The sequence below is a fragment of the Hermetia illucens genome, chromosome 2 (assembly GCF_905115235.1).
Source record: "Hermetia illucens chromosome 2, iHerIll2.2.curated.20191125, whole genome shotgun sequence".
NCBI lineage: Eukaryota > Metazoa > Arthropoda > Insecta > Diptera > Stratiomyidae > Hermetia > Hermetia illucens.
The window spans coordinates 14315363-14342012 of record NC_051850.1 but is presented as its reverse complement, the minus strand read 5'-3'; the positions used below and the strand labels follow the sequence as shown (position 1 = coordinate 14342012).

Sequence of the window (26650 nt, the reverse complement as noted above, 5' to 3'; positions counted from 1 at the left end):
GATGGAAGCAGAGTCGTAGCGAAAAAAATCCTGACCCGGGGTGAAAGTAATGCGACCCCTTCCCACTAATCTAATTTAGTTAAACCTCTTATTCCGGGCCCCTCGTAAAACTTCGGGTCCGTGGGGAGCCTCTACCTTCTTCGGAAGGACTCGCATTGTGGTGGGTCATCACTAGAAATCCTCTTTCTTCAATCTAAAAGTATCCTTAAAAATGTCCTGTATCTTTTCCGAGCCCTAGTCAGAAATTAAAATTTTAAATATTTAATTTACTGGAACCGCATCGATTAAAATTATATCAGAAACAAGAGTATCCATAGATACCCAATTTGGAAATTAACCTCCGCTAACTAGAATACTTACTAATGAACTTTTTTATTTAGCCTAGGTTCCGTTCCCTCTCACTTCCTTAATTCACTATGAATATACATGTACACATGTGAATATGTATCTATCCTCGTCCGCACCTTGCTTAACATCTATCTGAGCGAATTTTATCTCTGGCTTCATTTAATTTATCGTCATTGTGTTGCTGCTATTAACTCATCCAAGGTTAATGGTCGATTACATGGATTTCGGCAAGAAATGAAAACTTTCTGAAACACGTGATTTTGTTTGACTTGATCTAATGCTATTTTTTAGCCTGGTCTTATGGGGCGTAAATTGCAAATAAAATATAGTGCAAATAAGATACAAAAAAAAGTGCGAAAACCGTAGATTGTTTGCAACTGTGTGAAGTGCTAATTAGGTTTAATAAATATTGAACATAGAGCCAGAGCCTAATTTTCATGGGCGACATATAGTGTGACGTTCAAGTCTTTTATGGTGTTTTTTATTTGATGTCCCAAATTTTGGGTTGTTATCTTGGACGTGTAGGAAAGTTTATGAATTCGTGATTTTCGTATTAATTCTCGTCCCTGGTGGGGATAGGAAAATCACATTTGTTGTTATGTGCGATATGTGTGAGGTGTGTAAATTGAGCAATGAACCGGACTTTAACGCTTGTTTGATGCGAACAGAATTCTATCTTGGGGAAGCTACATAGCGTTGAAGGCAGTCCTTTAAGTCCTCATAGCTGGAATTCTGACCCTATATAGTAGACCAAAATCTAGCCGGTTTCAGCCACTTTCAACCGGTCTAAATCGACATGTACAAATGGGGCTTAATTTATAAATCCATTTCCCATCTTGTTTTTTTAGATCACACACCCCATTTCACTATGTGCTTGGGGATCAATGGACTTACGTAATTATAGTATCCAGAGCACACAGATACTATCATTCGGTTTGTACATATTATTTGGAATAATCCAATATATTTTTTCCTTCACTGACCTGTGGAAATCCGATTAGAGGTTTACTTCGAAATATGCCAACTCTGCATGGTATGACTGCAAATATCCATGGTTCTGCACACCTGTGCAGGTTTCTATGGTTATATCTAAACATGTTTACATTAAGAGCGGACGACTGGTTTGCTTTTTCGTTCAATAGATACTCAAAATTGATAGGTGATCCAGGGTATAGTAGTTCTATCAGTTTGGGTTATTTTTCTCTAATAAACCTTATGGAAAAGTTATAGCTCAAAATCTTCTGCGTTAAGGGTATTGAGTTTAATTGTTCCTAAAATAGTATTTAAATAGAAAGATACTTTCCTTTGTTTCTAAACTTAATTCAGATTGAAATTCGCTGAACTTCTGCTGCTTGGATGAATTGTTGCCCTGGTTTCGTCCAGGGCAGAGGCAACTCATCAGACGCTACCCTGTTTCGTGCACTTAATCCCACGGTCTTCTTAAGGCACGGATTGATTTTGTGACCACAATCAGAGCTCCGCTGTGACAAGCAACAACGGTACCAGTCTATACCGACTTCAGGGTTCAGCATTCATACTGGTGGATGCAAGACCTACCAACATCTCTACCAAACTAAGGAGTATTGCACCCGTGTTGAAACGCAACAACACGCTGAGACCCGAAGGTCTCTGTTCGCATGAACGCAACCACAACCCCCATGAAGCTCCCACTAGGGAGCCAACCGCAAACAACCGAGCTGGAGGCACATACTGTAGGAATTCTCCTGAAGTATGTGAGTCCAAGGGCTATCCCGGGTCCTATGGTACCAATATACCCCTGGTAAGGTTTCGTGACTATTGGCACTTCAGATGAGTCCTCGTGCAGACTCAGGTCTGATCGCCCTAGTTAGGCCTTTGGAGCATTCGCCTACTGCATCACGGCCGGTAAGACAATGCGATGCAGCGTCTCCTGGTGCCACTACTATGGAGATTCTCCTCGGCTACTTGGTTTTGGTTCAGCCGACAGAGTTGGCCTCCCCATTTTCCTCCCCGCCACCTCTAAGCACCTGCTTTGAAGACATGAAAGTCCTGGGGGTTTAACTTCAGTACCTGTCGTGTAGGCATAATCCCACGGTCCTTTTCGGACACGGATTGATTTTGTGACCACAATCAGAGCCCCGCCATGACTAGCACAGCGGTACTGATTTATACTGAGTGCAGGCTCAGCATTCATACCAGTGGATGCGAGGCCTATTTAACACCTCTGCCGCAACTAACGGGTACGGCAACCGAGTTGTACAGCGCAACTCCATGCTTGAGCTCCAAGGGGCTCTGCCCGCGATGTAGGCATAACCATAACCACCATGAAACTCCCACTAGTGGGCCAACCGAAAATACCCGGGCCGAGAGCACATCCTCTAGGAATTCTCCTGGAGCAGATACTCTCAGAGGATCATCCCGGTTCCCATGGTATCAGATAACCTCCGATGAGGCTTCAGCCACTTCAGATGAGTCCCTTGCAGACTCGGGTCTGATCGCCCTCCTCGAGTACGTGGAGACGGAACTCCCCAACGAGTTGCTTTGGAAACAGGTAATGATGAGCGACGACCCGTCGAACTGAGAATCTCAGTTTTATCTTCAGTCCGACGGGTCATCGCATCCCAGAGTAATTTGGCCAGAGCCGTGATCGCCATAATGGCGACTCCACTTTTGACTTCAAATTCTGCTGCAACACGTGATATTTTGTACTCAGTCGATCAAGTTTTTGAGGTGGCCCTGAAGTGTTCCAGGATTATTTTACCTATTGTCTTTGCGATAGTCAAGACGGGTTCTTCATCAAAAGAGGGACGAAACAGCTACGGTTTCGTACCAGGACAGAGGCAATTCATCAGACGTTGCCTCACCTCTGCCCTAGGAGGAGCGTGACCGAAGCGGTTCGCAGGTGTTACACGCTCTTTTTTATAATTCGCAAAAACGACAAGGATGCCAATTATATCCAACGTAAATCCGCCCACAGTTCGGACCAAAGCTTGGTCGGAGCTAGACAATTTTTGTTTAGGGATTGAGGCGTCCTACCTCCGCATCCACTTGACGTCGGACCGGAATAATAGAGCAACTTACTACCAGTCTAGTCTTCGGCCAAGCTTTGACCCAAACTGTGGGCGGATTTACGTTTGAATATAATTCGCACCCTTGTCGTGTTTTGTGAATTAAAAAAGGGAGCGTATAACACTTGCGAGCCGCTTTGGTTTCCTTGGCCTATACTTGGCCTGCCGGCGTTCCTCAGGGTTCAGTCCTTTCTGCCTTTTTCTCCCTGTTCACCGCTGACATCCCCAAATCAGCTCCACACTCCTAGCTCCTATCGAATCCTTCAATATGCGGATGACCTAATCCTTTATACTGCTACCAAAGACATGCCATGCCTAGTGCCTTCAGGTCCTTATATCCTATCCTTAAATTCAATATCCCTACTTCGAAAAGGATTAAGCTGTTTTGTTATAGCAACTTATCCGATCACTCCTCATTTTCGGCTTCATTTTCTGGTCCGATTGCTCCCCATTCCAAATGGAACGACTCCGCATTAAAGAGCGCAGGATCTTTAGCCACTGCGCCAACATTTTTAAAAAACGAAAACCGCTCCAAATACATTTCCAACCTGATCCTCTACATGTCCTGGAAAACACCACGTATCGACGCCTTCCTTGCCCGTCATGCCCTCAACTTTCTGGTCAAGTGTCAATTCCATCCCAATCGTCTTGTCTCCAAAGCCATGTAGATCGAGATCGTTGAAGATAACCTTCTTCAGACTCATCTCTTTCTTCAGATCCTCTTATCCCTCCAATCTCGGAGCCGTCTTTTTGATCCCCAAAGTAGAGTAGTTTTCTACACAGGCAATTAGTCCGCCTCCCAATTTTTAAACCTACAAATCATTAGCGCCCTCCTAGCTTCTGATTCCTATCCCTCTCCTGCATGTCACCCATCCTGCCTCTTTCCTTCTTCCTTCCCCGCTCCGTCGGCTGGGTTATAAACGGCATATAAATCTTCGCACTGCCAGTTATGCTACAGAAACAGTAGGAAATGGTTGTGCCGTGGCCTATCAAGATTTGCCGGAACTATAACTCTTTGGAATACCGCAGGTGCGACCTTGAGTTCGCGAAGGACTTTTGGCTAATCAGCCTCACCTCTTTCGTGTTGAAGACCCTAGAGCGCGTCCTGGACATCCACTTAAGGGCGATTATTCTCTAACTCCCGGCATGTCTACCTCAAAGTCAAATCCACAGAAATCGCTCTCTACGATATAATTGGCACAATTGAGCGGTAACAGCAAATTAAGTAGAATACCCTGGCTGCCTCCTTGAATTAACAGAGATAGTTCAACAATGTTAGCACCACGTACTGGATAATATCCCTGCTAAGAACCACGATCTGGGCGACAACTATTCGACTAGAGCTGTGAACAGAGGCATGCCACAGGTTGGCGCAATATCTCCGGTACTCTGGTTAATAGTAATGGATGAAATTTTCTGAATATTGGACAAAAGCGGGGTGAAGGTGGTGACGTATGCCGACGACTTGGTGATATTAGTTTCAGGGACACTTCCCTCCATTATGAGTGACATCAAGGAAAGAGCATTGGGAAAGATGTGCATGTGGGCCGTAAGATGCCGACTCTGCATAAACCCAACCAAAACGGAACTGTTGCAATTCACCACCAGGATAAGAGTATCTGAATTCCACCTACCGCGGCTGAATGAACGAAGATTGGTTCTTTCGTCCAATGTGAAATATCTGGTTCTCATCCTGCATCCAAAGTTAAGTTGGAGATTGAACATATAAACGCGGCTTAAGAAGCCCTGTATAGCCTTCTATGCCAGTACGAGGGTCTTTGCAAAGAAATGGAGTCTCCGGCCAAGGATGGTTCTCTTGATATACACAGCTGTTATGCTTCCCATCCTAACATATGACTCTATTGTATAGTGGTAGCCTTTGAGCAAAAAATAGAATTGAACGAAGCTACCGAGGCTCTGCAGTCCTGCCCGTCAGATGCTCGCAATGTACTTCTGCATCTCTTACCCTTAAATCTCCACATTAAATACGTTGCAGCGTGCAGTACCGTCAGGCTACGTGAGTCCGAATGCTAGGTCTCCTAGGTTTCTCACTGTCTTCCTAGCGGAAGTGCTGCCGATACTGGAATTCTGTTGAGGGCTGAGGCATGATCCGAGTCCCAAGTGCAACATAGTCATTCTGACCGAACAACCAAGCGGCCATTAAGTCCTTGTACTCAGCGACGACACCCTCCAGGCTGGTGGGGTGGTGCAGGAAGGCGCTGAACCGTCAGGGTGGCATGCTCAAAGTCACCCTTCTCTTGATTCGCGGTCATAGGAACATAGAGGGGAATGAACGGGCTGACGGATTGGCCAGGTGGGGCTCTACTCTTGGCAGTTCTTCACCGGGTACAGTCGGTGTCACGCTGGCGACTGTCAATTGCTGAATCTACTTGGAAATCTAGCTGCCGGGAACCTCAGATGGCGAAGGCTCACCATCTGTGTCAAGTCAAGGAGATGTGGCCCGCTTATAATAAAACCCTATCACGGGAGCTCTTGTGCCAGACGTGTGCAAATGCATTCAAGATTACGACGGTCTGCATGGGTCACTGGCATACCCTACAATTCATTGCTGATGTTACGGAAAAGAGTGGGAAACCTTCACGCACTTCCTTTCCGATTGCCTAGCTTTAACTAGATTTAGACTACCGACACTAGGTAAACCATTCTTGGGAGCTTCAGAGAGATTTTCAGGGTTAGAGAACGACTTTCCTTCCTGAATGCGACGGGCTGGCTTTGCAGATGTGAGTCGACAGGACTGTGCCTGCTTGCTTTCATAACAGCAGTCATGGTCTTAGGAGTTTGTGGCATTAAAACGGCGCACCACAACGCTAATTGGGCTTCTCGGAGTTGCCACTGATACCTATCCACTATAGGAATGCCTCCGAAGTGATGTGATTTTACATTTTGCCAAGAATATGTAATGACAATATGGGATTAGGTGATAATCAGACGGTCATTCTTAGTGACCGGAGAGGACCAAGAGGAAGGAACTATCCCAAAAACCTAGAAGGATTGCGCAGTTGACCGTAAAAGTCTGTCTGCAAATATTGAAGCTCCGTCGAAGTGTTCCATCGACACGTGCTTGTATGCCTTTGTGTTAGCCAGCCTCGATAATGTGGGGGAGGGGGGGTTCCTTTGATCAATCAATCAATCCCTCACGGGTTATATTAATCAATGCGTGAGTGCACGGATTCTGAAAATATGACAAACGGGGGGATCGCGCAAGCCTACTGGTACACGGAAGGATGAATATAAAAAAAAAATAACGGCTAGACCGCGCGCGTGGAGCCGTAAAACTCCGGGAAGGGAAGGTCCAAGATGGATCGTATCTTATGAAGGAGCATCCTTCAATAGAAATGCTTGAGGAGGGGCAGGGGGATCTCAGCCCTTCATCGCACATCTGAGCCATGATAAACATCGATTGAGGGTACGATCCGTCATGTATCTTCCCTCGGTATTCAGATCCAGAATTGAGCGATTTAAATACCTCGGGTCAACGCTATCAGCCATTGGAGAACTGCGTTATGATATTGTTTCACACATTAACGCAACCTGGATGAAGTGGCGTTCCACAACTGGTGTTCTTTGTGATCGGCGTATCAACGAACACCTCAAATCTAAAATTTACCGCAATGTCGTCCGCCCTGTCGCTCTCTATGGTTCTGAGTGTTGGCCGACTATAAAAGATAATGAACGGCGTCTTGCGGCAATGGAGACGAAGATGTTACGTTGGACTAGCGGCATGACACGTTTTGATCACATCCGAAATGAGGATATCCGCGATCTTTGCATGGATAGGATTGCATGGATGGTGGAAAAATTGCGAGAGAGGCGTCTTCGATGGTATGGTCACACAATTCGTGTAAACGAGAATTCAGTTGCCAAGATGGATCTGAACATCGAAGTCGATGGTAAACGACCAAAAGGCAGCCCGAAACAAAGGTGGCTTGATCCCGCTGGATGGGGATTTAAAAGCCTCGAGATTGCACCCAGATCAGGCATTTTATAGAGCGAAATGGCGATAGCGATCACGACGAGCCGACCCCGCTTGTGAACGGGACAAAGGCTGAAGACAAAGAAAAGAAAAAAAGTTCGCATGTTTCATCTTTGGGTAGACTCGCGTGAGCTTCTTCCCTGTTTGCGGAAGTTTCAGGATTCATATAACGATACATGAGCGATCGAAGTGCTCAGAGGACCTTCCGCCCCCACATTTCCGAGTCTGAGTAGCATAGAGGCATAGAAATATGTGTCGATAGAACACTTCGATGGAATTTCAATATTTGCGATCGGATCTTCACGGTTAATTTCGCCATATTTTTAGGTTTTTTTGGGGAAGCTTTCACCTCTTGGTTATCCCAGGCAACTCAGGATTTTAATTGGCCATCGTCCATTACAGTTGGTGGTTACAAATGGTTGCACGAAGAGAAAAGAGACTTACATATTTTATATTCGAACAAAATGTAGAATTTATGATTTATTATTTTATTGAAGCCATTGTTAAAGGGGCCTAGTGGCGGGGAGGGACTGTGTATATGGGAGAAGGGGGTTGCAGTTTGAACGTTCAAAATCTGAAATGTTCTTCGAACTAGGCTTGTATCTTGCTGACAGACATTGTTTCTCAAAAGTAGTCTGGTCTGCCATCAAGTAGTTATCGGACTCAGGACCATTCTATCATCATCATCAACAGGGCAACAACCGGTATTCGGTCTAGGCCTGCCTTAATAAGCAACTCTAGACATCCCGGTTTTGCGCCGAGGTCCACCAAGTCGATATCCCTAAAAGCTGTCTGGCGTCCTGACCTATGCCATCGCTCCATCTCATCTGCCTGCCTCGTCTTCTTTTTCTACCAAAGATATTGCCTTATAGACTTTCTGGGCTGGATCATCTTCATCCATACGGATTAAGTGACCCGCCCACCGTAACCTATTGAGCCGGATTTTATCCACAACTTGACGGTCATGGTATCGCTCATAGGTCTTTCAGGTCCAGAAAGCCTACCTTTATAATAGGATCTTTAAGGGCTGGGATGCTATGAACGTCAAAGGAAGAACAATGAACCGCACCACCCTTATAACATAAGGGGCAATACTACCCCTTTACATGGCAAATTTTCCGGGAAGTTTCCCAGATGTACAAGTCACACATAAGTCAAAATGTCAACATCGCATATATCACGCCCAATTTCGAATCGAATGTAGTCTCTACAGAAAGTATGTGCTTCCCCTGCTATCTTTGGCAATTGCTTACTTTTCGCGAAAAAATAACAAGGGGTTTGTTAACTGGGCATTGTTGTGAGAGAGCGTTCATTTAGGACTAATATCAGCAACTATTTTCGTCACGCTAACATCAACTTTGAATGGATTTGACTGACACCTGTATTTCCTGAAGCAACGTTCTATGCAGAGAAATTAAAGTCCTGGCGCGGTTCACATGTCAATAACTGCTCTCGGTACGAAAGGTAAAGTGAAAACACCCCTTACCACCCGTTGTGGGGAAGGGTTTCTAGTGCCGGATCAATAGTTATTTTTGGAAACCCAGCCATTAAACTCCATACATATAAATAAGCTTTTTTCTGGTTTGTTCGCCTCCAAACTGCGTGGGCTCAAAGGATGAAGGATTTCATTGATTTTCTCCTCCACCAAGTCTGCTAGAAACACGCACTTTACCCTAATTATGTAAATATCCCCTGGCGGAGTTGCTGGCTTTTATAAGCCGCACTTAAAACAAATAATTAACAATTTCTAATTCATGATGGATTAAAACCATAAAACTGTTGGTCTGGTCTAAAATTTCGGGAAGTAATTAATTTTGCCGCCACGACATATTGTCGACTACAAGTCTCGTGTCTAATCTAATTTCGGTGGAACGCCAGAGAAAAAAAATTGGTACCATTTGAAAGGACCCTCATTTTGCTGGCGTTATGTTCGTATACGATACACGTTAATGTTGCGCATATTTCCATCACATGGCACGGCCTCCTTTGAACAGGTCCTGCGAGTATACTCGTCAAGTGCTTGAGAGGTTTTGCTCCTATAAAGATTATCGATTTTATAGAAACCCTGAAAAATGCAAAAAGGAAATGGCAATGGCAATTTTTTGTCCTTTTATAAATGAAAGTGGTGCTTGCACCTGCCGAGGTTTCTTCATGAGCGAATTGATTTCTAGTGGAAATTGTAACAGCAATCTGCAACCAGGTACACGTTTAGTACTATATCAGCGGGATATATAGGTAAATGTGCATGTACTACTCGTGCATGCTCTAAAGAAAAGGAGCCGAAAATTGGTAAGCTCTGCCAACATTTATACATAAATTTGGGTTGTAGACGATGTGATTTTCTGGGAAGAAATACTTTGGAGTCTATTTGCGGAGATACGTGTGAAATATGTCGTTTGATTGTCCTTTCTACAAGAATCGAGTCCTTCATGCACAGTTGACTTTAGAGCGGTAATCATTCGTATCTCAAGTAACTTCTCCAAAAAATTCTGGAGATAATATAGTGGAGAGATTTATGGTTAACACTTGCGACTGTGTGAATTATTATCTCTGCAAATGCATTAGTTCTGGGAGAATTTCTGGATAATCTGGGTTCTAAATCTTCTCTTCGCAGAGTACTTTTGGAGAGTAGATACTGCAGCTTGTGCATCTTAAAATTTGTCAAAATTTAGGCAGTAGACTTTCGGTTTATGTATATGAGCATAATATATGGTTGGCATTTACCCCTTGGTGGGGTATTGTGCGGCGACCACACAATAGGGGCCATCGTTCGCGGTTACCTGAAATGCGTTCCTCACGATTTCCTGAGATGCATATACTCCTTCTCTACTGTTCTGCTCCAAGTGCTCATGAGGCGGCCTACTCGTCAGCCATCCTGGGGGAGCGGATTCCACTGCATGGGTTAGCCAGCAAAGCAGCTGCCGCCCCTCCTTAATGTGTGACCCTGCCACTGCCACTTTTGCTTTTCGATCACATTGGGCACGAATGTCAGGCTTGTGTGTCAACCAAGTTTTTCGGCTTAAGGTCATTTTGAAATGTTGATTGCAGATGTCGGCAAAGTTTCGACATTCACTATTTGGTGAACGAAAAGCGCATGTGAGCGCAGGCATATCCTATGTTTCTAAATGGGCTTATCGGGCACCGCCGTCATTGGGTTCGGGACATCGTTCGACTTCTTGCTCTTGGCCAAGGCCAAGGGAATGGGTTTGTCTGGATTCGGTGTTTAGAGATAGCTTTTTTTAGCGTTTACCTGACGTCGAATGAAATGATGCCAGACTTTTGGCGGCGGCTTGATGCTCTTGAGGACGCCGTTTCGGTGACGGAGTGGCAAATCCTGGCAGGCGGTGATTTTAATGCTAGGGTCCTTGCATGGGGAATGTCTCACCCCGACCCCAGAGAGAAACAGATTTTAGAAATGGCAACGAGGACCGAGTTCGTAGTTTTAAACACCAGATTCACGACAACGTTTTGGCCCCCCAGGCTGTGAAGGAATCATTCCTGACATCACTTTTGCGTCCGAATTTCTGGCATTTTTGGTAGACGGGTGGCGAGTCCTGAAAGACTTCTTGGCAAATGACCACCAGTACATCGCATTCGAAGTGGTTGTCGCTACTTGCCGGCGAACACCAATGTGACGCTCCCCCTGTCTGTCGCGAGGGTAAACATCGGAAAGTTTGTTGAAGATCTTGGAGCAGGCAGAGCCTCGCTGGAGGGCGCTTCGGAGGGTGATAGGGTAGCACCTACCTACATTGCGGAACCTACGGAGGGAGTGTCATAAGCTTCGCCATTTGGCATAATGTTTACATGCCAACGAGGAGGCATGTGCCATAAAGGCACAGTATAGATCAGCAAAAAGGAGACTCCGCAGCGCGATAAATAAAAGCAAAGCTCACGGCTGGCAGAACCTAGTCAACGAGGTGAATAAGGAGCGTGGGGACTTGGCTATAAGCTTGTTACCCGGAAAATCATGGCTCTGCGGAAGCCTTCTATACTAAGTACCGACCAGATGGACCGCATGGTATGGACATTAGTCCCCAGACATCTTGTACGGGTTGATAACAATAGCGTGAAAAGCGTTGGCGATTGCCGGCTGTTCACAATGAGAGAGCTCGTAGAAGTGGTTCTCACTATCATCATCATCAACGGCGCAATAAGCGGTATCCGGTCTAGGCCTGCCTTAATAAGGAACTCCAGACATCCCAGTTTTGCGCCGAGGTCAACCAATTCGATATCCCTTAAAGCTGTCTGGCGTCCTGACCTACGCCATTGCTCCACCTTAGGCAGGTTCTGCCTCGTCTTCTTTTTCTACTATAAATATTGCCCTTATAGACTTTTCGGGCTGGATCATCCTCTTCCATATCGATTAAGTGACCCGCCCACCGTAACCTATTGAGCCGGATTTTATCCATAACCGGACGGTCATGATATCGCTCATAGATTTCGTCGTTATGTAGGCTACGGAATCGTCCATCCTCATGTAGGGGACCAAAGATTCTTCGGAGGATACTTCTCTCACACTCTCATTATGAAAAACAAAAAGGCGCCAGGCCCTGATGGTATCCAGACGGAAGTTTACAAACTGGTATTCCGCCAACGGCAAGATTTGCTGGTGGGGGCGTTCAACACTTGCTTGAAGGCGGGGGTTTTTTCTTGTCGCTGGAAGGTGGCCAGACTCGCGCTGATCAGTAAGGATAAAGGAGACCCGGAGCTCCCGTCTGCATATCGACCGCTGTCTATGCTTGACACGGCCGGAAAAGTGCATGAGAAACACATCAGGACTGAACTCATTGAAGCGATTCGCGCTGCTCGGGACTTATCCTCGAGGCAGTTCTGGTTCAGAACAAGGAGATCCATAGTGGTCGCTGTTATCGAGGTCGTAGATGCGGTTCATCAAGCCGAGGTACACAACAGCTGATCTCGATTGATAGTGCTTCTCATAACGCTTGATGTCAATAATGCCTTCAATTCCATAAGATGGACAGATATGCTAAGCAAATTAGAAAACTTATTCCACGTGCCAAGCTACTTCTTGCGGATATTGAGGGATTATCTAAAAAACCACTCCTTGTTCTACGAGTCGCTGGAGGGCCAAAGGAGGATGAAAATCACGTCGGAAGTAGCACAGGGATCCATCCTAGGGCCGGACCTTTGGAACGCTTCGCACGATAATTTGCTGAGACTCGATATGCCCGAAGAGTCGCGCCTGGTCGGTTATGCAGACGACGTTGCCGGAAGCACTGTTGAACAGGCGCAAAGCAGACTTGGTATATTGATGCGAATGGTAGGCGAATGGACGACTGCTCATGGTTTCAGCCTTGCGCTGGAAAGTCAAAGTCATGTCATCTTGACCAGAAAGAGAATCTCGACCCTGTGTCCCATATTGATTGGTGAGTCGACTATAGAGTCAAAACCAGCGGTATCTTGGTTTAATGCTTGATTCGAAGATAAGCTTCTTCGAGCAAATTAAAGCAGCAGCGAACTTCAGCTGGAGTCTGGAACTTGAGTCGGCTAATGGCGAATGTTGGGGGCCCTATATCTTCTCCTTATGGGAGCAACGTTGTTGGTTCTGCTCTACGGCGCGGAGGTATGGGCTGATGCTTGACAAGGAGATGCATCGTAAGCACCTTGCTCAACTGCCCAGACGGGGAGCTTCGCCAGTGGCGTCTGCTTATCGTCCCATACAAGGGTTCCGCCACTGTATGCACTATCCTCCGCTCGTAGCTATATTGTGGGAGACACCAAAGAAGCTGCAATTTGTTCTATATTGTGTGAGTCGAAGACCATCATTGTTTTTCGCCCTCAAAATGGAGATGATGCTCTGCAGTTTCCTGAGATGATTGAATTTCAATCTATCTAGGAAAAAGTGGGGCACCATATCGTGACTTCCCATGAGCACATTCAGACTCTTTTGGTCCAGTTCGAATACCAAGCTTGACCTTCCACGTTTGTGGATTTGTCCTTCCTTTCATTCATGAACTTTACTCTCGAGTTTCCGAAGTCCATGCCCGGGTTCTGTTCACCCAACATGTGGATGATGTCCTCTGCCTTCCTTTGAGGGCTTGATAACCAACATCCGACATGTTCTGTCCTGCGCAGTGAACTTGGCCTGACCGCCAGAACTTAAAGCTGGTGTTACTTTAGGGCAGCTTCATCAGTGCACTCCAAATGGAGAAGCCCATCGCGAAAACCTTGATTGTTAAATTTTGGGTTCGTTCCATGCTTTAGCATTTTTTTCGACAGGCATTCCCGGAAGATGATAAATTGTCGCTCTGACATTTTGAAACTCCCACCGTAGTAGTCAGATATGAGGCTGCACCTTGCGCCTGTGCTTGCGTTTCCTTCCCGCCTTCGTGCCCGTATTCCTATGGGTGGGACCACTGATATGTCTCTAGTTGATTGGATCACCTCCCAATAAACCGGTCACAATCCCCGCGGAGCGGGCGGATGTAGGCTCTGGTGCGGAGCACAATAAAGTGTTTCCCACCACAGATGTGTTGGTCTTACGCATCTTGCGCGCATTACCGCTGAAAAAAAATCTAGTGCGTCCACTGTGGGTCTTACTGAGGTTACCATTATATCCCCACCTTTCGCCGAAGACTACACTTCATTGCGTCACAGATTTCTCTGGACATTAGCGCACCTAGTGGTACAGCTACGTCCATGTCCTCATTCCCAAGGTGTGTCCTTCGCAGTGCCTTCTTCTGCCGCCGAATTGGGGCCTTCCCAGGTTCACAGTGTCCGGGCCGTTTGAATCCATTCGCACATACCGGCGTTAAATCAGTAGCGTCCATGACACCAACTTCCCTTTTTTCACTCCCCCCGGTAAGGGTGAAAGAGAAGGTTCTGACAGGCATGATTCAGCCTGTAGTCCTCCCTCCGTTGTGCTCATGATCGCGGCTGGATTCGAAGTCTGTGACTTCTTACCACTTGGAGAGTTCCAATCCCTAGTTTCCATATTCATGTTTGGACACCTTTAGCAGTAGTAAACTAGTACAGGCTCCTTCACCATGACAAGATGGAGAAGTCCAGATGACTAGTATGCATGAAGATAATGTCCAGGTATGGAATTTAGACCTCAACTTTCATACCGTTACAATATATCGTTAAACTAAATTAAAACTATTATTTCACAACAATTTCATATCCAAAGTCTTCAGTTTCCTAAAGCAAATATTTATTTCCAAGAATTTCATCAGTTTCTACTTTTTTCTGTGCATATACTTGACGACAAGGACCCTTTCCGCTAAATCCACCGCTGTTTGCGATTGAAAATTCGCTGATAAACTAATCACGAAATAAGTCTCCACAAAGAGAAATCATCATACATGTATTAACGGGTGTTAATAAAAGTCAAGCATTTGGTCATGGGCGGGCTAATGAACACAAAGGGGTGCAAACTACACATGCAAAAATAACCATAATTAAAATCAGATAACATACGTATTTGCGAAAATATGATAGAGTGTCTGGGGATCGAGTATTGAAAGTGGGTGCATGGTATAGGGTTCATATTATTAGAGCAAATATTTTCTTTTATTTATCGCTCGCATGTTAAAAGGGGCTGATAATGTTAATTAGTCCATTGTACAACCAGCAGAATGGAATGTACGCAGACAGGGAAGTTCATAAACTAGACATACTATATATGTGCGTAGAAAATGTCAGTGCATATGGTCGTATATGCATAATTTTTTTTTTCAAAGATTTCGTATAAAATAAAACATTAAAATTGACTTCTTTTTGGAGAGATAAAAATTTTCCGAAAAACCTATTCTCGTTCGGCAGCCAAAGTTAAGCGTTATTAGAAATAGTTACTACTTAGGTGGGGACCGATTGGTATTATTTTATTTTTGATTGGTTAGTTTTTTTCAGTTGATGGTAAATTAGAAAATTACCCGCATAGAATTTTTTTTTTTTTTTTTTTTTTTTTATGGATGGAGGTGGAAATCTTAGAAAGACGCTGCTGCGCCAGGTTGCAGCAGTGTGTGGGATTCACACCCACTAAAACCACCCCCACTCTTCCGCCCCTCCCCGCGGGACCACCGTGAAGTATTACTTCGCGGGGGAGGCCCTGGTTCGCTATACCAGCTCGTCCATGTCACGTCTCCGTCGCGCCGCCTTCCGAGCTCGATCCAACTCCAGGAGTTTTGTCTGCACCACGGCTACTGCCTCATTTACCGCCATCCAGTTTTCCTCCGACTTCAACATCTCTTCCACCAGGTTGGAGGGCTCGATGTCCGCCCCTAAGATGCTGTTCAACCTCCTTTTCTGCTGCAGAAATATATAATAGAATAGATAAAGATGAATAGATTATAGTAATATGTATGCATAGGAACTTTTTGCTTCCTTCAATTTTTTGTGTTTACGTCACCTGTACATTCCTCTATGATTGTTAAATATAAGCTCGAGAACAAGTTCATGGTGCATACTAAATTTTTAAAAATAGCACGCAGATTAATTTGCTTCCATTAAACCAAGTAAACCACAAAAATTCACACCGAAAGCGCCTATCTTCCACTTCTTGCTTCTTTAATTATAGCCCAACCAATCATCAATCTGTTAAAATTATGGAAGGGGTGGTGGTTGATTTCCTGTCGCTAATGTCAATCCGTCGTCATCTTAGGTATAATATCTGCGCCTTAATTAATTTCGTCTTGTATAAATACTGTTTAGGTGTATCTTCTTTCCTGGATAAGTCCGAGGATCTTCGACGAAACGGCGGAAAAATACAGGTAACATCTGCGAATTCACTGCTTTTGGGGCTCCTCCATCTTCTTCAGAGAGGACAACAAGGAAGCCTGCCAACTACCCTCCTCGGTACTGCAGTTGGTCAGCTTATATGGCGTATGAAGTTTGGGAGAGGCAAAGGTCCAAGGCAAGAAAACGTAGGAAAAACAAATAACAATAACCACAAAGAGCCTATGTGGATGCCCTACACGCTGCAAAAGAATGAACAGGAGACATATAAGACTGCTTGCCTATTACTTGCAAGAATGAAATATTATCAAATCATGTCGATGTGATCGAGGGAGGGCGAAAATTCATGAAGGATTCCATCCTCTTCCTGACATCGTCGACATCTCCAGGTTGCCTTATTAACATATGCCCAAGGTGAAATGACGAAAGGAGGTTTTTGCTAAACATCGGAAGACAAGGATTGCGGTTCCAAGTCCTCAGTTTTTTTGCTCCACGCGTTAAGTGCTTTCGGGGTTGGGGTCTTCATTTTTATTATTACTCCCTACTTTACGTCGCTTCGAAAAATGTCGCGATTTTCAGATTCAAATGCAGTTGCCAACCACCAGATTAAGACTACGTGAAGATTTTGTAGATAGCCTGTAAGGAACTGAAGTACCCAAAAGTACCCCTCCCCCCCACACACGTTCCTGGCCTTGGGTTGCACAGAGACGGACAAAGTCATGTAGAAAAGATACTTCAGTGGAGTTGCATTTTGGTGCCGGTGAACCAAGACCGTTAAATTTCGCTACGGCTTTCAGTCTTCGTGGTTGGCCATAGTCAACCCGGTTGGTCATAGTCAACCAGTTTGGTCATAGTTAATTAAATTAGTCATTGCAGCCACGCGAACGTCGACAATACACGGCAACGATGATGCGTAGGTCCACAGAAAACTATAGTCTGGTGTGGCTTATGAGCTGGTGGAATCGCTGGTCCATACTTCTTCAAACATCTTTCTGGAGCGAACGTAGCTATCAATAACGGCCGCTATCGAACCATGATTGGATTGCTTGTTGCCTAAAAGAAAAAGCCCACCATCTTAGTAACTTTTGGTTTCAAGACGCTACTTCCCCTACAACGTGACAAACTTATTGGGAAGTCATTTGGAGGGCGTTTGGTTTCATATCTCAGCTCGGTAAATTCGCCGCGTGGATCGCGCGATATTACCGCTTTGGACCATGTTATTAGGGGTTATCTGAAGCCTTTGGCCTCTGGCAATCATTGCTTCAGAATTCAGCTGTACTTGATTTTTTCATGGGATACCAAATGCTACACTGGAACCCATAGTCCAAAATTGGACCATCAGGATGATCCATCCTACAGTGTACTGCAGTGCACCGTTACGGTCTTGAATGAAGTGCTCCAACAGATTTCAAGGCCCCTGTTCCAATATGAAAAATTATTATTACTATATACACCTACATATATGGTCATGAGTGGGTCTTCCGATAGCCTTACTATAAACATGGTTTTCGGTCAAATAAAGCCATCAACAAAACGATCTTTCAACTCATGTGACTTGTCCAATGTTAATTGCTCGATTCCTCAATATTCTCTTGCGAATCACTTGACACCTCTATTAGCTAAATAGCCCATGACAAAAAAAAACAACAATTACAACAAACAGAAAGGAGTGAATAGCACACATGGTCGGTAATAATAAATACCGGCACACCGGAGTGTGAAATCTACTCACGATAGACGACCTTAGCACAAGATTGTGAAGAAATGTCTTTCAGAGGTATCGCCACAGGCCACCGCGGGAACCTATCTATGATTGTGAGGCAATACCTGAACCGTGCGAGTCTCACAAAGGGTCAGTTAAATCGAGGTGGATTCTGAGAAAGCGCTTGGTGGACTGATGGAAAATGCCTACCTCATTCGCGCAAATTCTCACTGAGCGTTACCTATCGTTGTGACGCCTGCTGCGATACCGTGCTGATGCAATTCAACTGCTGCATCAACACACGACAACTTTAGTGTCGATTCAACATGCATTCTTAAAATCACCATCAATTCTGCTCCCTGAAGCTGCTACTTCATCGGCTTTTGAGACGCTGCTTATACCCTGCCGGCGACTGCGGCTAACAATACTGGTGTCATACCTAAGTTGCCCCGGTCGACTAATTCTGCGCTTCTATCTCCCACACACTATTCCAGTGTGTCTATAAAAGATCGTACCAATCCGACGATATCTGAAAGCCATCTAAAAATCGCCTTCCATCCTAGGGATATGTTTCCTGCTCAGAATCGACTGCGCTACGCAGTTCTGACGATTGTCCTACTGTCGCTGTATTAGCACCACGGCATGCTTCCTCCTACGCATCATCCACATCCGCCACCGTTGAATTTCAGGGCTTTCCGACCTCATGTCGCCCGAGCGGCCCTCAGCTGAACGTCGTTTCGCCGCCGAAGCAATTGTTCGTGTTGAAACTAGCGTACTCCACCACTTCCAACGAAATTCTGGAATATCACAAGCAAAGCCAACTCAACTTTGTCACCTCTCTCATGTAAAAAGCTGACGAAGGATGGCTCTAGTGACTGAGTGATAGCTTCCTTCAAATTGGCGTATCGCCACGACTTCGATGCTTTTTAATCAAAATATAAGAAGTCTAAGGGCCAAGCTGTCGGATTTCACACTGTCGGCCTTAGCGTTCCGAGATAACGTCATCTTTATTTCTGAAACCTGGTTGGATGACAGTATTTTAGAATCCCAGCTCATCGAAGGTTACTCTGTCTTTCGTTGTGACAGAGACTGCGCTGCGCTTGGCCCTCCTCTGTGCCGAAATCATCTTTCTCCCCACCTCCTCTACCTCCGATTCTGTCACCATACGAGGCATGCCCCTTTAACGTATCCTATATATATTGTCTCTTCCCCAGCTCCCCTTCTCTGTATGAGGATTTCTTCGACATTTTTTTCATCCTCTGTGGTGATTTTAATCTTTTTATGCTCTCCTGGTCTATTACTCTTGGTCTCCCTCTCTCCCTAATAACTCGACCTACCCTTCCCTTCCTTTTTATACTTTTAGGTACGCCTGCGCCGCTCTCCAGTTTAACCTTTTTAGAAACCACTTAAATTGCACGCTTGATCTTATCCTCTCTAATCGCGTTGCCTTTCTTAATCCCCTTATGCTTCTTCTTACGTTGCCCTACGATGGTCTTACAAATCTCTTTTTGCTTAAAACTGGTCAGTCCATCTCCCTTCCCCTATCCCTTATTTTCAATAAAATCCTCAAAGAGAGTAATTCGCCCGGCTTATGGAAAGAGGCTCTCATTATTCCCATTCACAAAAGTGGCGATCGTACACTTGTCTAGAAGTACCGTCGCATTTCCCTTCTCTCCTCCTGTTTCGAAATCTTGAAAGATATGTCAGCGACTGGCTGTCTACTGCTTCCAACTTGCTCGACTTTACCAACTTTGTTGCCAAATGTCTAAATTCACGTCAAGAACTGAACCATTTACATTGACTTTGCTAAAGCCTACGATATTGTAAATCACAAGAAACTTCTATCCAAACTCTTGTCTCTAAGCGTTCCCTTAACACTTGTTTTGTGGCATGTCTTTTACCTTTCTATTCGATCCTGCCGCGTCTCTTTTGACGTTGGCACATCCCACTCCTTCTCCCCCTCCTCTCGCGTCCCGCAGGGATCTATTCTGGGTCCTTTATTATTTTTACTTTTTATCAACGTCTTCCATTCACCGATCTCTAGGCTTCGCCGAAATTACAGCGCACAACAGCTTGGTCCTTTTAACTTCTCTTCCTTAAGCAGTTTTAAGCATAGGATAAGATTATAGTGCTCTCCTCCTCCTGAGGGCAATAAGTAATTAGAGTTTACTCTGTTTATTGTCCGTTAAATAAATAAACAAACCCGTAGGTATCACTGGCCCTGGTACGACTCGAACACCGGGGGCATGAAGCCAGCAGCTGAACCTTGATTTGAGGTTTGGTTAGTTTTTCCTTTCCGTCGAGGTCATCAATATTGTGATTGAACGTCATCGTTGAACTTAACGCGTAAAAGGAGGTTGGGGGATGTATGTGGGGACATGTGGGATATTAAATGAAAGGGTTCGATTAGCTTTCTTACGGTTTTCTAGTAGCTTCCAAAAAAAATGTTTTTCAAAGTCATGGCCGACTCTTTTTGTGAATTTTGTGCGTTCGCCACGCAAGACGCTTGCGTCACATCGCGGCTGCTGTTGAGACGCGACCTGTGGGTCATTCTTTTACCTTTGGCTTTTCCCGGTCGCCGTATTAAAAGGTGCCCCAAACTGAAAAGACAGAAGGGAGTGCTCACTAGGACAGGGGAAGGACGGGGTATGCTGGAGCCTTATAGGTTGCATCTAAATGATAGCCGAGGTGGCTCTGGGTTTTCAAGCGCATCTGCTCCGCGCAACTGGTTCATCCTTCATTGTTTTAACTTCAGATTTCACGTTGCGATTTTTTCCGCTTCTTATTAAGACTTTCAGGTTCAAGTTCTCATGCATCACACACATAGTCTTAGCGAAGATTTTGTAGATGTCGAGTGAGGGATGAAGTGTGTTATCGGACTCTAGTCTGCTTATTAAAACCGGCCCCCAATCTGTTTGTCCATTTGTTTTTTAAAGGAGGTGTAAATCTTCAAAAGACCTGGATAAACCAGCGAGTCGACTGGATTGATTGCTTCTCATGAGTATAACCCAGTATCATCCAGATGTCTTACGTCATTGTACAAGAAGTTCCACATCAGTTAGCCTGGTACAGGACCCTGTGGGACACCCGCGAGGACAACAAGTGGGAGCAAACTAATATAGATCGCCCATTCCGACATTTTCTTATCGACATGCCATTGGAAAGTTTGGTTACCTCATTACTTTTCGATTTAGACTCCGAGATGTATGTATCTTATACGTTAAGATTGTCATTAGTTTTGCCGTTTTTCCTTAAATTTTTAAATCCGTCCTCTACCAGGGCTTTTTCAACACTCGCCTGAGTGTGAATGAAATGAATTCCAAAAAACAGAAAACAGCCAAAATCAATAATGAAAAATATTTAAAACATTATTTGAAAGATAAATTGATAAATTGATTGATTCAAGATTTAATTTTCATCTGAAGGGATTTGTGAAATTATTCAGTATCTTATCTAAAGCCTTGTTTAGGATTTCCTTATGCTATGCATTTCAGGAAGGCTTGAAATTAAAAGTTATCTAGATATTCGCACCTTCCTTTTAATATTCAATCTAACTTGCCTTGGGAGTAGATGTTACCCTTACCATTTTACATTAATTTTCCTGTATATACATTTAAGGGTCAGTTTCTTGTAGAACCGGTTTCTCAATATCAATGAATCTCAGAAATAGTTTCCAGGTAAAAGGATTTATGTGTGTGGGACTAATTGACCTACCCTCCTACTCGTTTTATCTTTTTCACACACCTGAAAGGAACACCAGATACAATAATAATATTTTTACTTTTTTCTCCTTTCAGGATACGATTGGAACTGAATTGCTGACCAACCAGTCTACCTGCCGCACACAAGATTAATTTTTTAGTTGAAGTTATGGTGCAACAAGGTCGACTGTTACTCCAATATAATCACTGCTGGGGATGCAATCTTGCAGTTGAATATTTTCAAATTGTTTTAAATTTGAGGAAATCCATTCGATATTAGTTTGTGATTAGTTTATTAATTTTATGTTGTGTTTCTGTGATACGATGAGTGCCGTAGTTCAATAAAATTGAAGGAAAAGGGTGTGTTGAGGGCGGTGTTTGAAGTGTAGTGAATTTGTTCAAGTTGTTTGTTGAGCATTTGTATATTCGATGCAACCGAGGTGCGACAGCATGAATAGGAGCAAGGAGGATATTTCTGCAGCAAGTAAATTCGAGGAGTATCGACGTGCTGCCAATTTGAGCCATGATCGTGCAGAGAATTTTCGAAGGAGGTAAGTGAGCTATATATTGTAATAGGGGTAGAACTGATAGTGTAGTGCGGGAGCTCACACTAATTCTAACTTAACCTAGCACAGAAATATCTATATGGATATAGTTGCCATTCACCCTTGGTGGGGTATAGCCTATGCGCTATCGTTCGCGACTAGCTAAAAAGCCCCTTAGTTCCCCCCCACGACTTTCCGAGACGCTCGTATTATTTCTCTACTGTTCTGCGCCAAGCGCCCTTAAAATATTTAACCCTGTTCTAATTTTTCCAATAAGCACATACATTGCGCGTCAACCTTTATTTACTTCTTCCATACAAGGAGTATTGGAAAGAGAAAATATAGATTACTTTAGGTCCCTGTTTGGAAACGCCCGTTTTGGAAAGGCCCAAAGAGGGTGGTCAATGAGGATGCTTTACATTGTTGGTAGTCGTCTAATATTGGAGTCTGGATGGTTTTTTGCGCTTTCGAAAGTTGAGAACATGTTGTCGAAGTGGTTTAATATTACCTCGTCGGTATACCTCGGTATTTCGCACCCATTTGTTGTTTTCCAATTATAAGACATACCAACGTAATGTCGTAGGATCCCACGCTCGAATGCCATTCACCTTTCCATCACCCCGAGCATGTAAATCACGTAGGGACGTAGGGACTCTAGTAACGTATAATTAGTCGCATGAGAGATTTGTAGAAAATCAGTTTGGCTTTGGTGCTAAGATCTACTTTCTTTTGAAGAAATTAGTTACGAGCAAGCTTAAGGTAGGGATGAAATTCCAGGAATTCATTCGGTTTAACTCTTAGGTATTTGATCGATTTTGACTTACATCACGATGACATTTTCGGCTTTCAACTTCAAGCTGTTAGCCTTATTGTGGATTGATTTAGAGGCAAAGTATCTAGATTTTCTCCGAAAAGTGCAGATTCGCGTTTTTGTCACGTTAACTTTGATACTTCAGCTGTGGTAGTATTTACGAAGGTCTACCAAATATTTCCCTATTAAGGTTCGAAGAGAAGATAAGCAAATTGTTTCAGATTAACCGTCATGTCGGGACATCCGCCGTGAAAATGTTATAAAGGGTTGGACCGGAAAAGGATCCTTGTGGTACTGCTAAGGTTATTGACAATCAAACAGAAATTGTATTTATTATGCTAACAAAAAAGTGTGTATCTTCAAAGAAACTTATTGCCGGCCTAATCGTCGAGATGTAAAACTCGTGGTCTATTAATTTATAGATAAGTCAGTTTGTCTTTTTCTAAGTTTAATGCACATACTACCGTAGGTTTTGCAGCTAAGGCGACTGCTCACCGTTTCGTGAAGATAGCTAACAATGTGTTGTGTTCCATGTTTAACCCGGAAACCATACTGGGGGTTAGAAATAATGTTTTTGAGGCCTCAGTGCTGAACCAACTCAAAAAGTTTCCCCAAATTTGATAGAAGGGAAACAGGCCTAAAGTTTTCCTGTTCATGTGAACTATCTTTTTTTTAATGAGAATTATTTTGGCTACTAATTGTTAGTAATGTCAACAACGCCTCTTGGCTACAACCTTTGGGTACTGAGAACGGACTATGATTGGTTTCTGGACGGTATCGAGGGTTCCCACAATACACTCTTCCTCCAACTTGAGCGAGAATTCCAACGATACCAGCTGGACACTGTGAGCCCTAGCCGAATAATATGATGGGACTCTGGAGAATACTTCTCTTCTTCTTGCCAATGTCATAATGTGTTTTTGTAACATACTCTGAAGGATGCCGCACTCTTTCACCTGGGAGGCGGCTTCTGACAGGCCTGCAAGCTTCTGGTCCAGGTTAATGAGCATCACAATTTCTAGTGCTATGCACCAATGAAAACTTCTGCAGTTCAGGAGAGGCTTCCTGAAGGTGACATTGTGATTGTAATGAGGGATCTCAATGACAAGGTGGGTGCTAACATCTTGCTGGAACATGTGATGCGGATACAAGGTCGCGGCGATCGTAACGGCAATGGTGGGAGGCTTCTGGATTTCTGCAATTTCCGCGCCTCGTCATTGATAGCGCATTGTTCGAACATAGAGCCCGTCATAACGTAAGTTGAATTTCAACCTATCGATATAGTACGCCCAATTTGATAGACCACTTTGCGATCAACAATAGATTTAGGAATTGTTTCCCCGATGTGTGTAACAAGATAAGTGCTGATATTGTTCTTGAAATTAACTACTATCTGAAGGTCGCTTACGTTCGCTTACGTGTAGCGTCTGCCACATCTCGCAGGGTTGGAGAGCTGCGATCCCCCAAGTTCAACATCGATCACTTGAATGATGCACCTGCCGCTCGACACTAGGAGAGCTACCTTGCTGATCGGACGGTAGATATTCTTTACAAGGGTTCTACGTTCGTCTGCTTAACTGTGAAATAATCATGGAAACGGATCGACGAACGGGAGAGGGATGAAGTCTCTAGCGTTCGTTACGAGTGATGGCGGGCGTGACACGCTCGAACTACGATCATCATCATCAACGGCGCAACAACCGGTATCCGGTCTAGGCCTGCCTTAATAAGGAACTCCAGACAGCCCGGTTTTGCGCCGAGGTCCACCAATTCGAACTACGATACCGAGCGAAAATACGAGAAGTTCAGCGTTGTGTTCGCGTGACAAAAGGCCAGGAAAGCTGCCGTAGAATGCAATGATTTCAGAAGTATATACTGCATCACAAAAAAAACGTGCATAAATTTGCAAAACTTTTGATATTCCTGTGAAGGACATTAACGGTCGACTCCTCATCCACGATGGTGAGCAGCAAAAGAGGTGGTAGAAACAGTTCACCACGAATCTTAACCGTATCACATTCTGTAAGGTTCTTCTCTTGTGAATGAAATGGCTAGTTACCGCAACATGCGGATACGAATTGTTCCTCCAAACAGAAGAGAAATTATCTAGGTCATCAATGCAGCCAATCGGATTAAAGCCGCTGAGCTTGACAGTCTCCTTGAAAATTCTACTCGTACGGAAATCTTGGGAATCCGAAATCTTTTCCAGAGAGTGGAAGAAGGGGATGATCTTTAAGATCATAAAGAAGAAGACTCGTTTTGGGTGTGGCAATTGAAGGGATATCTGCGTGCTTTCCGCCCTAGCAAAGATAATAGCTAAAATAATTCGGATCCTCCTCCATTGACCACATCCAGTTCGGAAAAGCTTTCGACAGCTTTCGTGAACAGGGAAGGCATCTGGCGTGCTCTACCAGGAGGTGTATTCCGGAGAAACTAATAGCTATATTCAGAGTGACATATGATGTCGCAAAATGTCACTAGCTGCATGGAGGTAAAATTTCGGAGGATTTTAGGGTCCAAAGCGGAGCCCGCTAGAATTGCATATTATCACTGATATTATTTCTTTTTATTATCTTTGATGTTGTTCATGTTGCCTTGTCTGATGGGCACGGAGAACTTCAATGGACCATGACATCTTTTCTCAAACACTACGGCTACGCTGATGACATCTGTTTGCTCCCTCACCTAGTAGCGGACCAAACTCTGGATTTGGAAAGAGAAACGCGTAGAGATGGATTGAGTTGAAGTTGGATTGAAGATAAACACCAACAAAACTAAGGTTCTTAGTCTGACGGGCCATCGCACTCTCCCTATCTGCATTAATGGGCAGAGCACCGAAAGCGTCGATCAATTTGTATATCTAGGAAGCGTGGTGTCTGCCGATGGTGGCGCCGAACTAAATGTCGTGCGAAGCATTAACAGCAGTAAATCCGCTTTCACTGTCTTATCTAAAATCTGGAAATGCAGTTATCTCAACACCAAGATCAAGTTGAGACTGTTCTATGCGAGTGTTCTTTTTGTGTTGTTATTTGGGAATGCCATGCGGAAAGACACCACTACTGTCACTCAAAGGCTCCAAGTCCAGATACTATTCCAAATGAAGAACTTGGTCGGCGCACAGGCCTATCACCCGTACGTGATGTAATCTTAAATTGGAAGTGGTACGTGCGTGCGTTACACATTAAGGAAGAGTGACAATTGCACTCATTTTCCCAAGATGGCCGTCATCCGAGTGGATTGTCCCAATGAGACTTGGCGCAGAACAGCAGAGGAAGGGTGCGAGCATCTCGGGAAGTCCTGGGGGGAGCTGAAACCCATTTCATGTAACCGCGAGCGATGACACGTAGATATGGTTGACGCGCTATACCCCACCAAGGAGTAAATGGTAAGAGGTAAGGAGTTCAGCTGACTTTTTATCATTCAGATTTTTGGTAAGAGCTGTACGAGTCCGTGGGTTTAGTTGAAGAATTCGTTGGGGGAGAAGATAGTGGGTCTTTGTGAGATTTTATTGAAATGAAATCTTTAACTGTTGATTCAATAATCGAGGGTTTATTTCGAGGAGCAGGTGCGATGAGCGGCCGCGTAAAGGATTATTCATGGACGTTTGCTTTTCCAGCCTCACTTTAGATCGATTCTTTGATCTTTGGAAGAACGAAGTTGCGGGGTTTCTATCTCCCCGTTATCTATATATTTAGGTGTTCAAACATATTTAGCCTGGGTTTGAAGTCTGCTAGTTTGCGGGTGAATTCTTTGTTATGGAATTTCGCCTCCATATCTGGGATTATTATAGCAAGGTTTGAGATTT

The 26650-nt window shown here is 44.3% G+C and overlaps 1 protein-coding gene across 1 annotated transcript in view; it reads left to right on the top strand.

The window, feature by feature from the left end:
* The window catches only part of LOC119648099 (mitogen-activated protein kinase kinase kinase 12), a 145850-nt gene that overhangs the window by 7287 nt on the left and 111913 nt on the right, over positions 1-26650 (top strand). Inside the window, exon 2 of the mRNA XM_038049599.1 lies at positions 21586-22040. Coding sequence (XP_037905527.1) covers positions 21919-22040 — 122 coding nt within the window. The 5' untranslated portion in view covers positions 21586-21918. The remainder of the gene's footprint in view (positions 1-21585; positions 22041-26650) is intronic.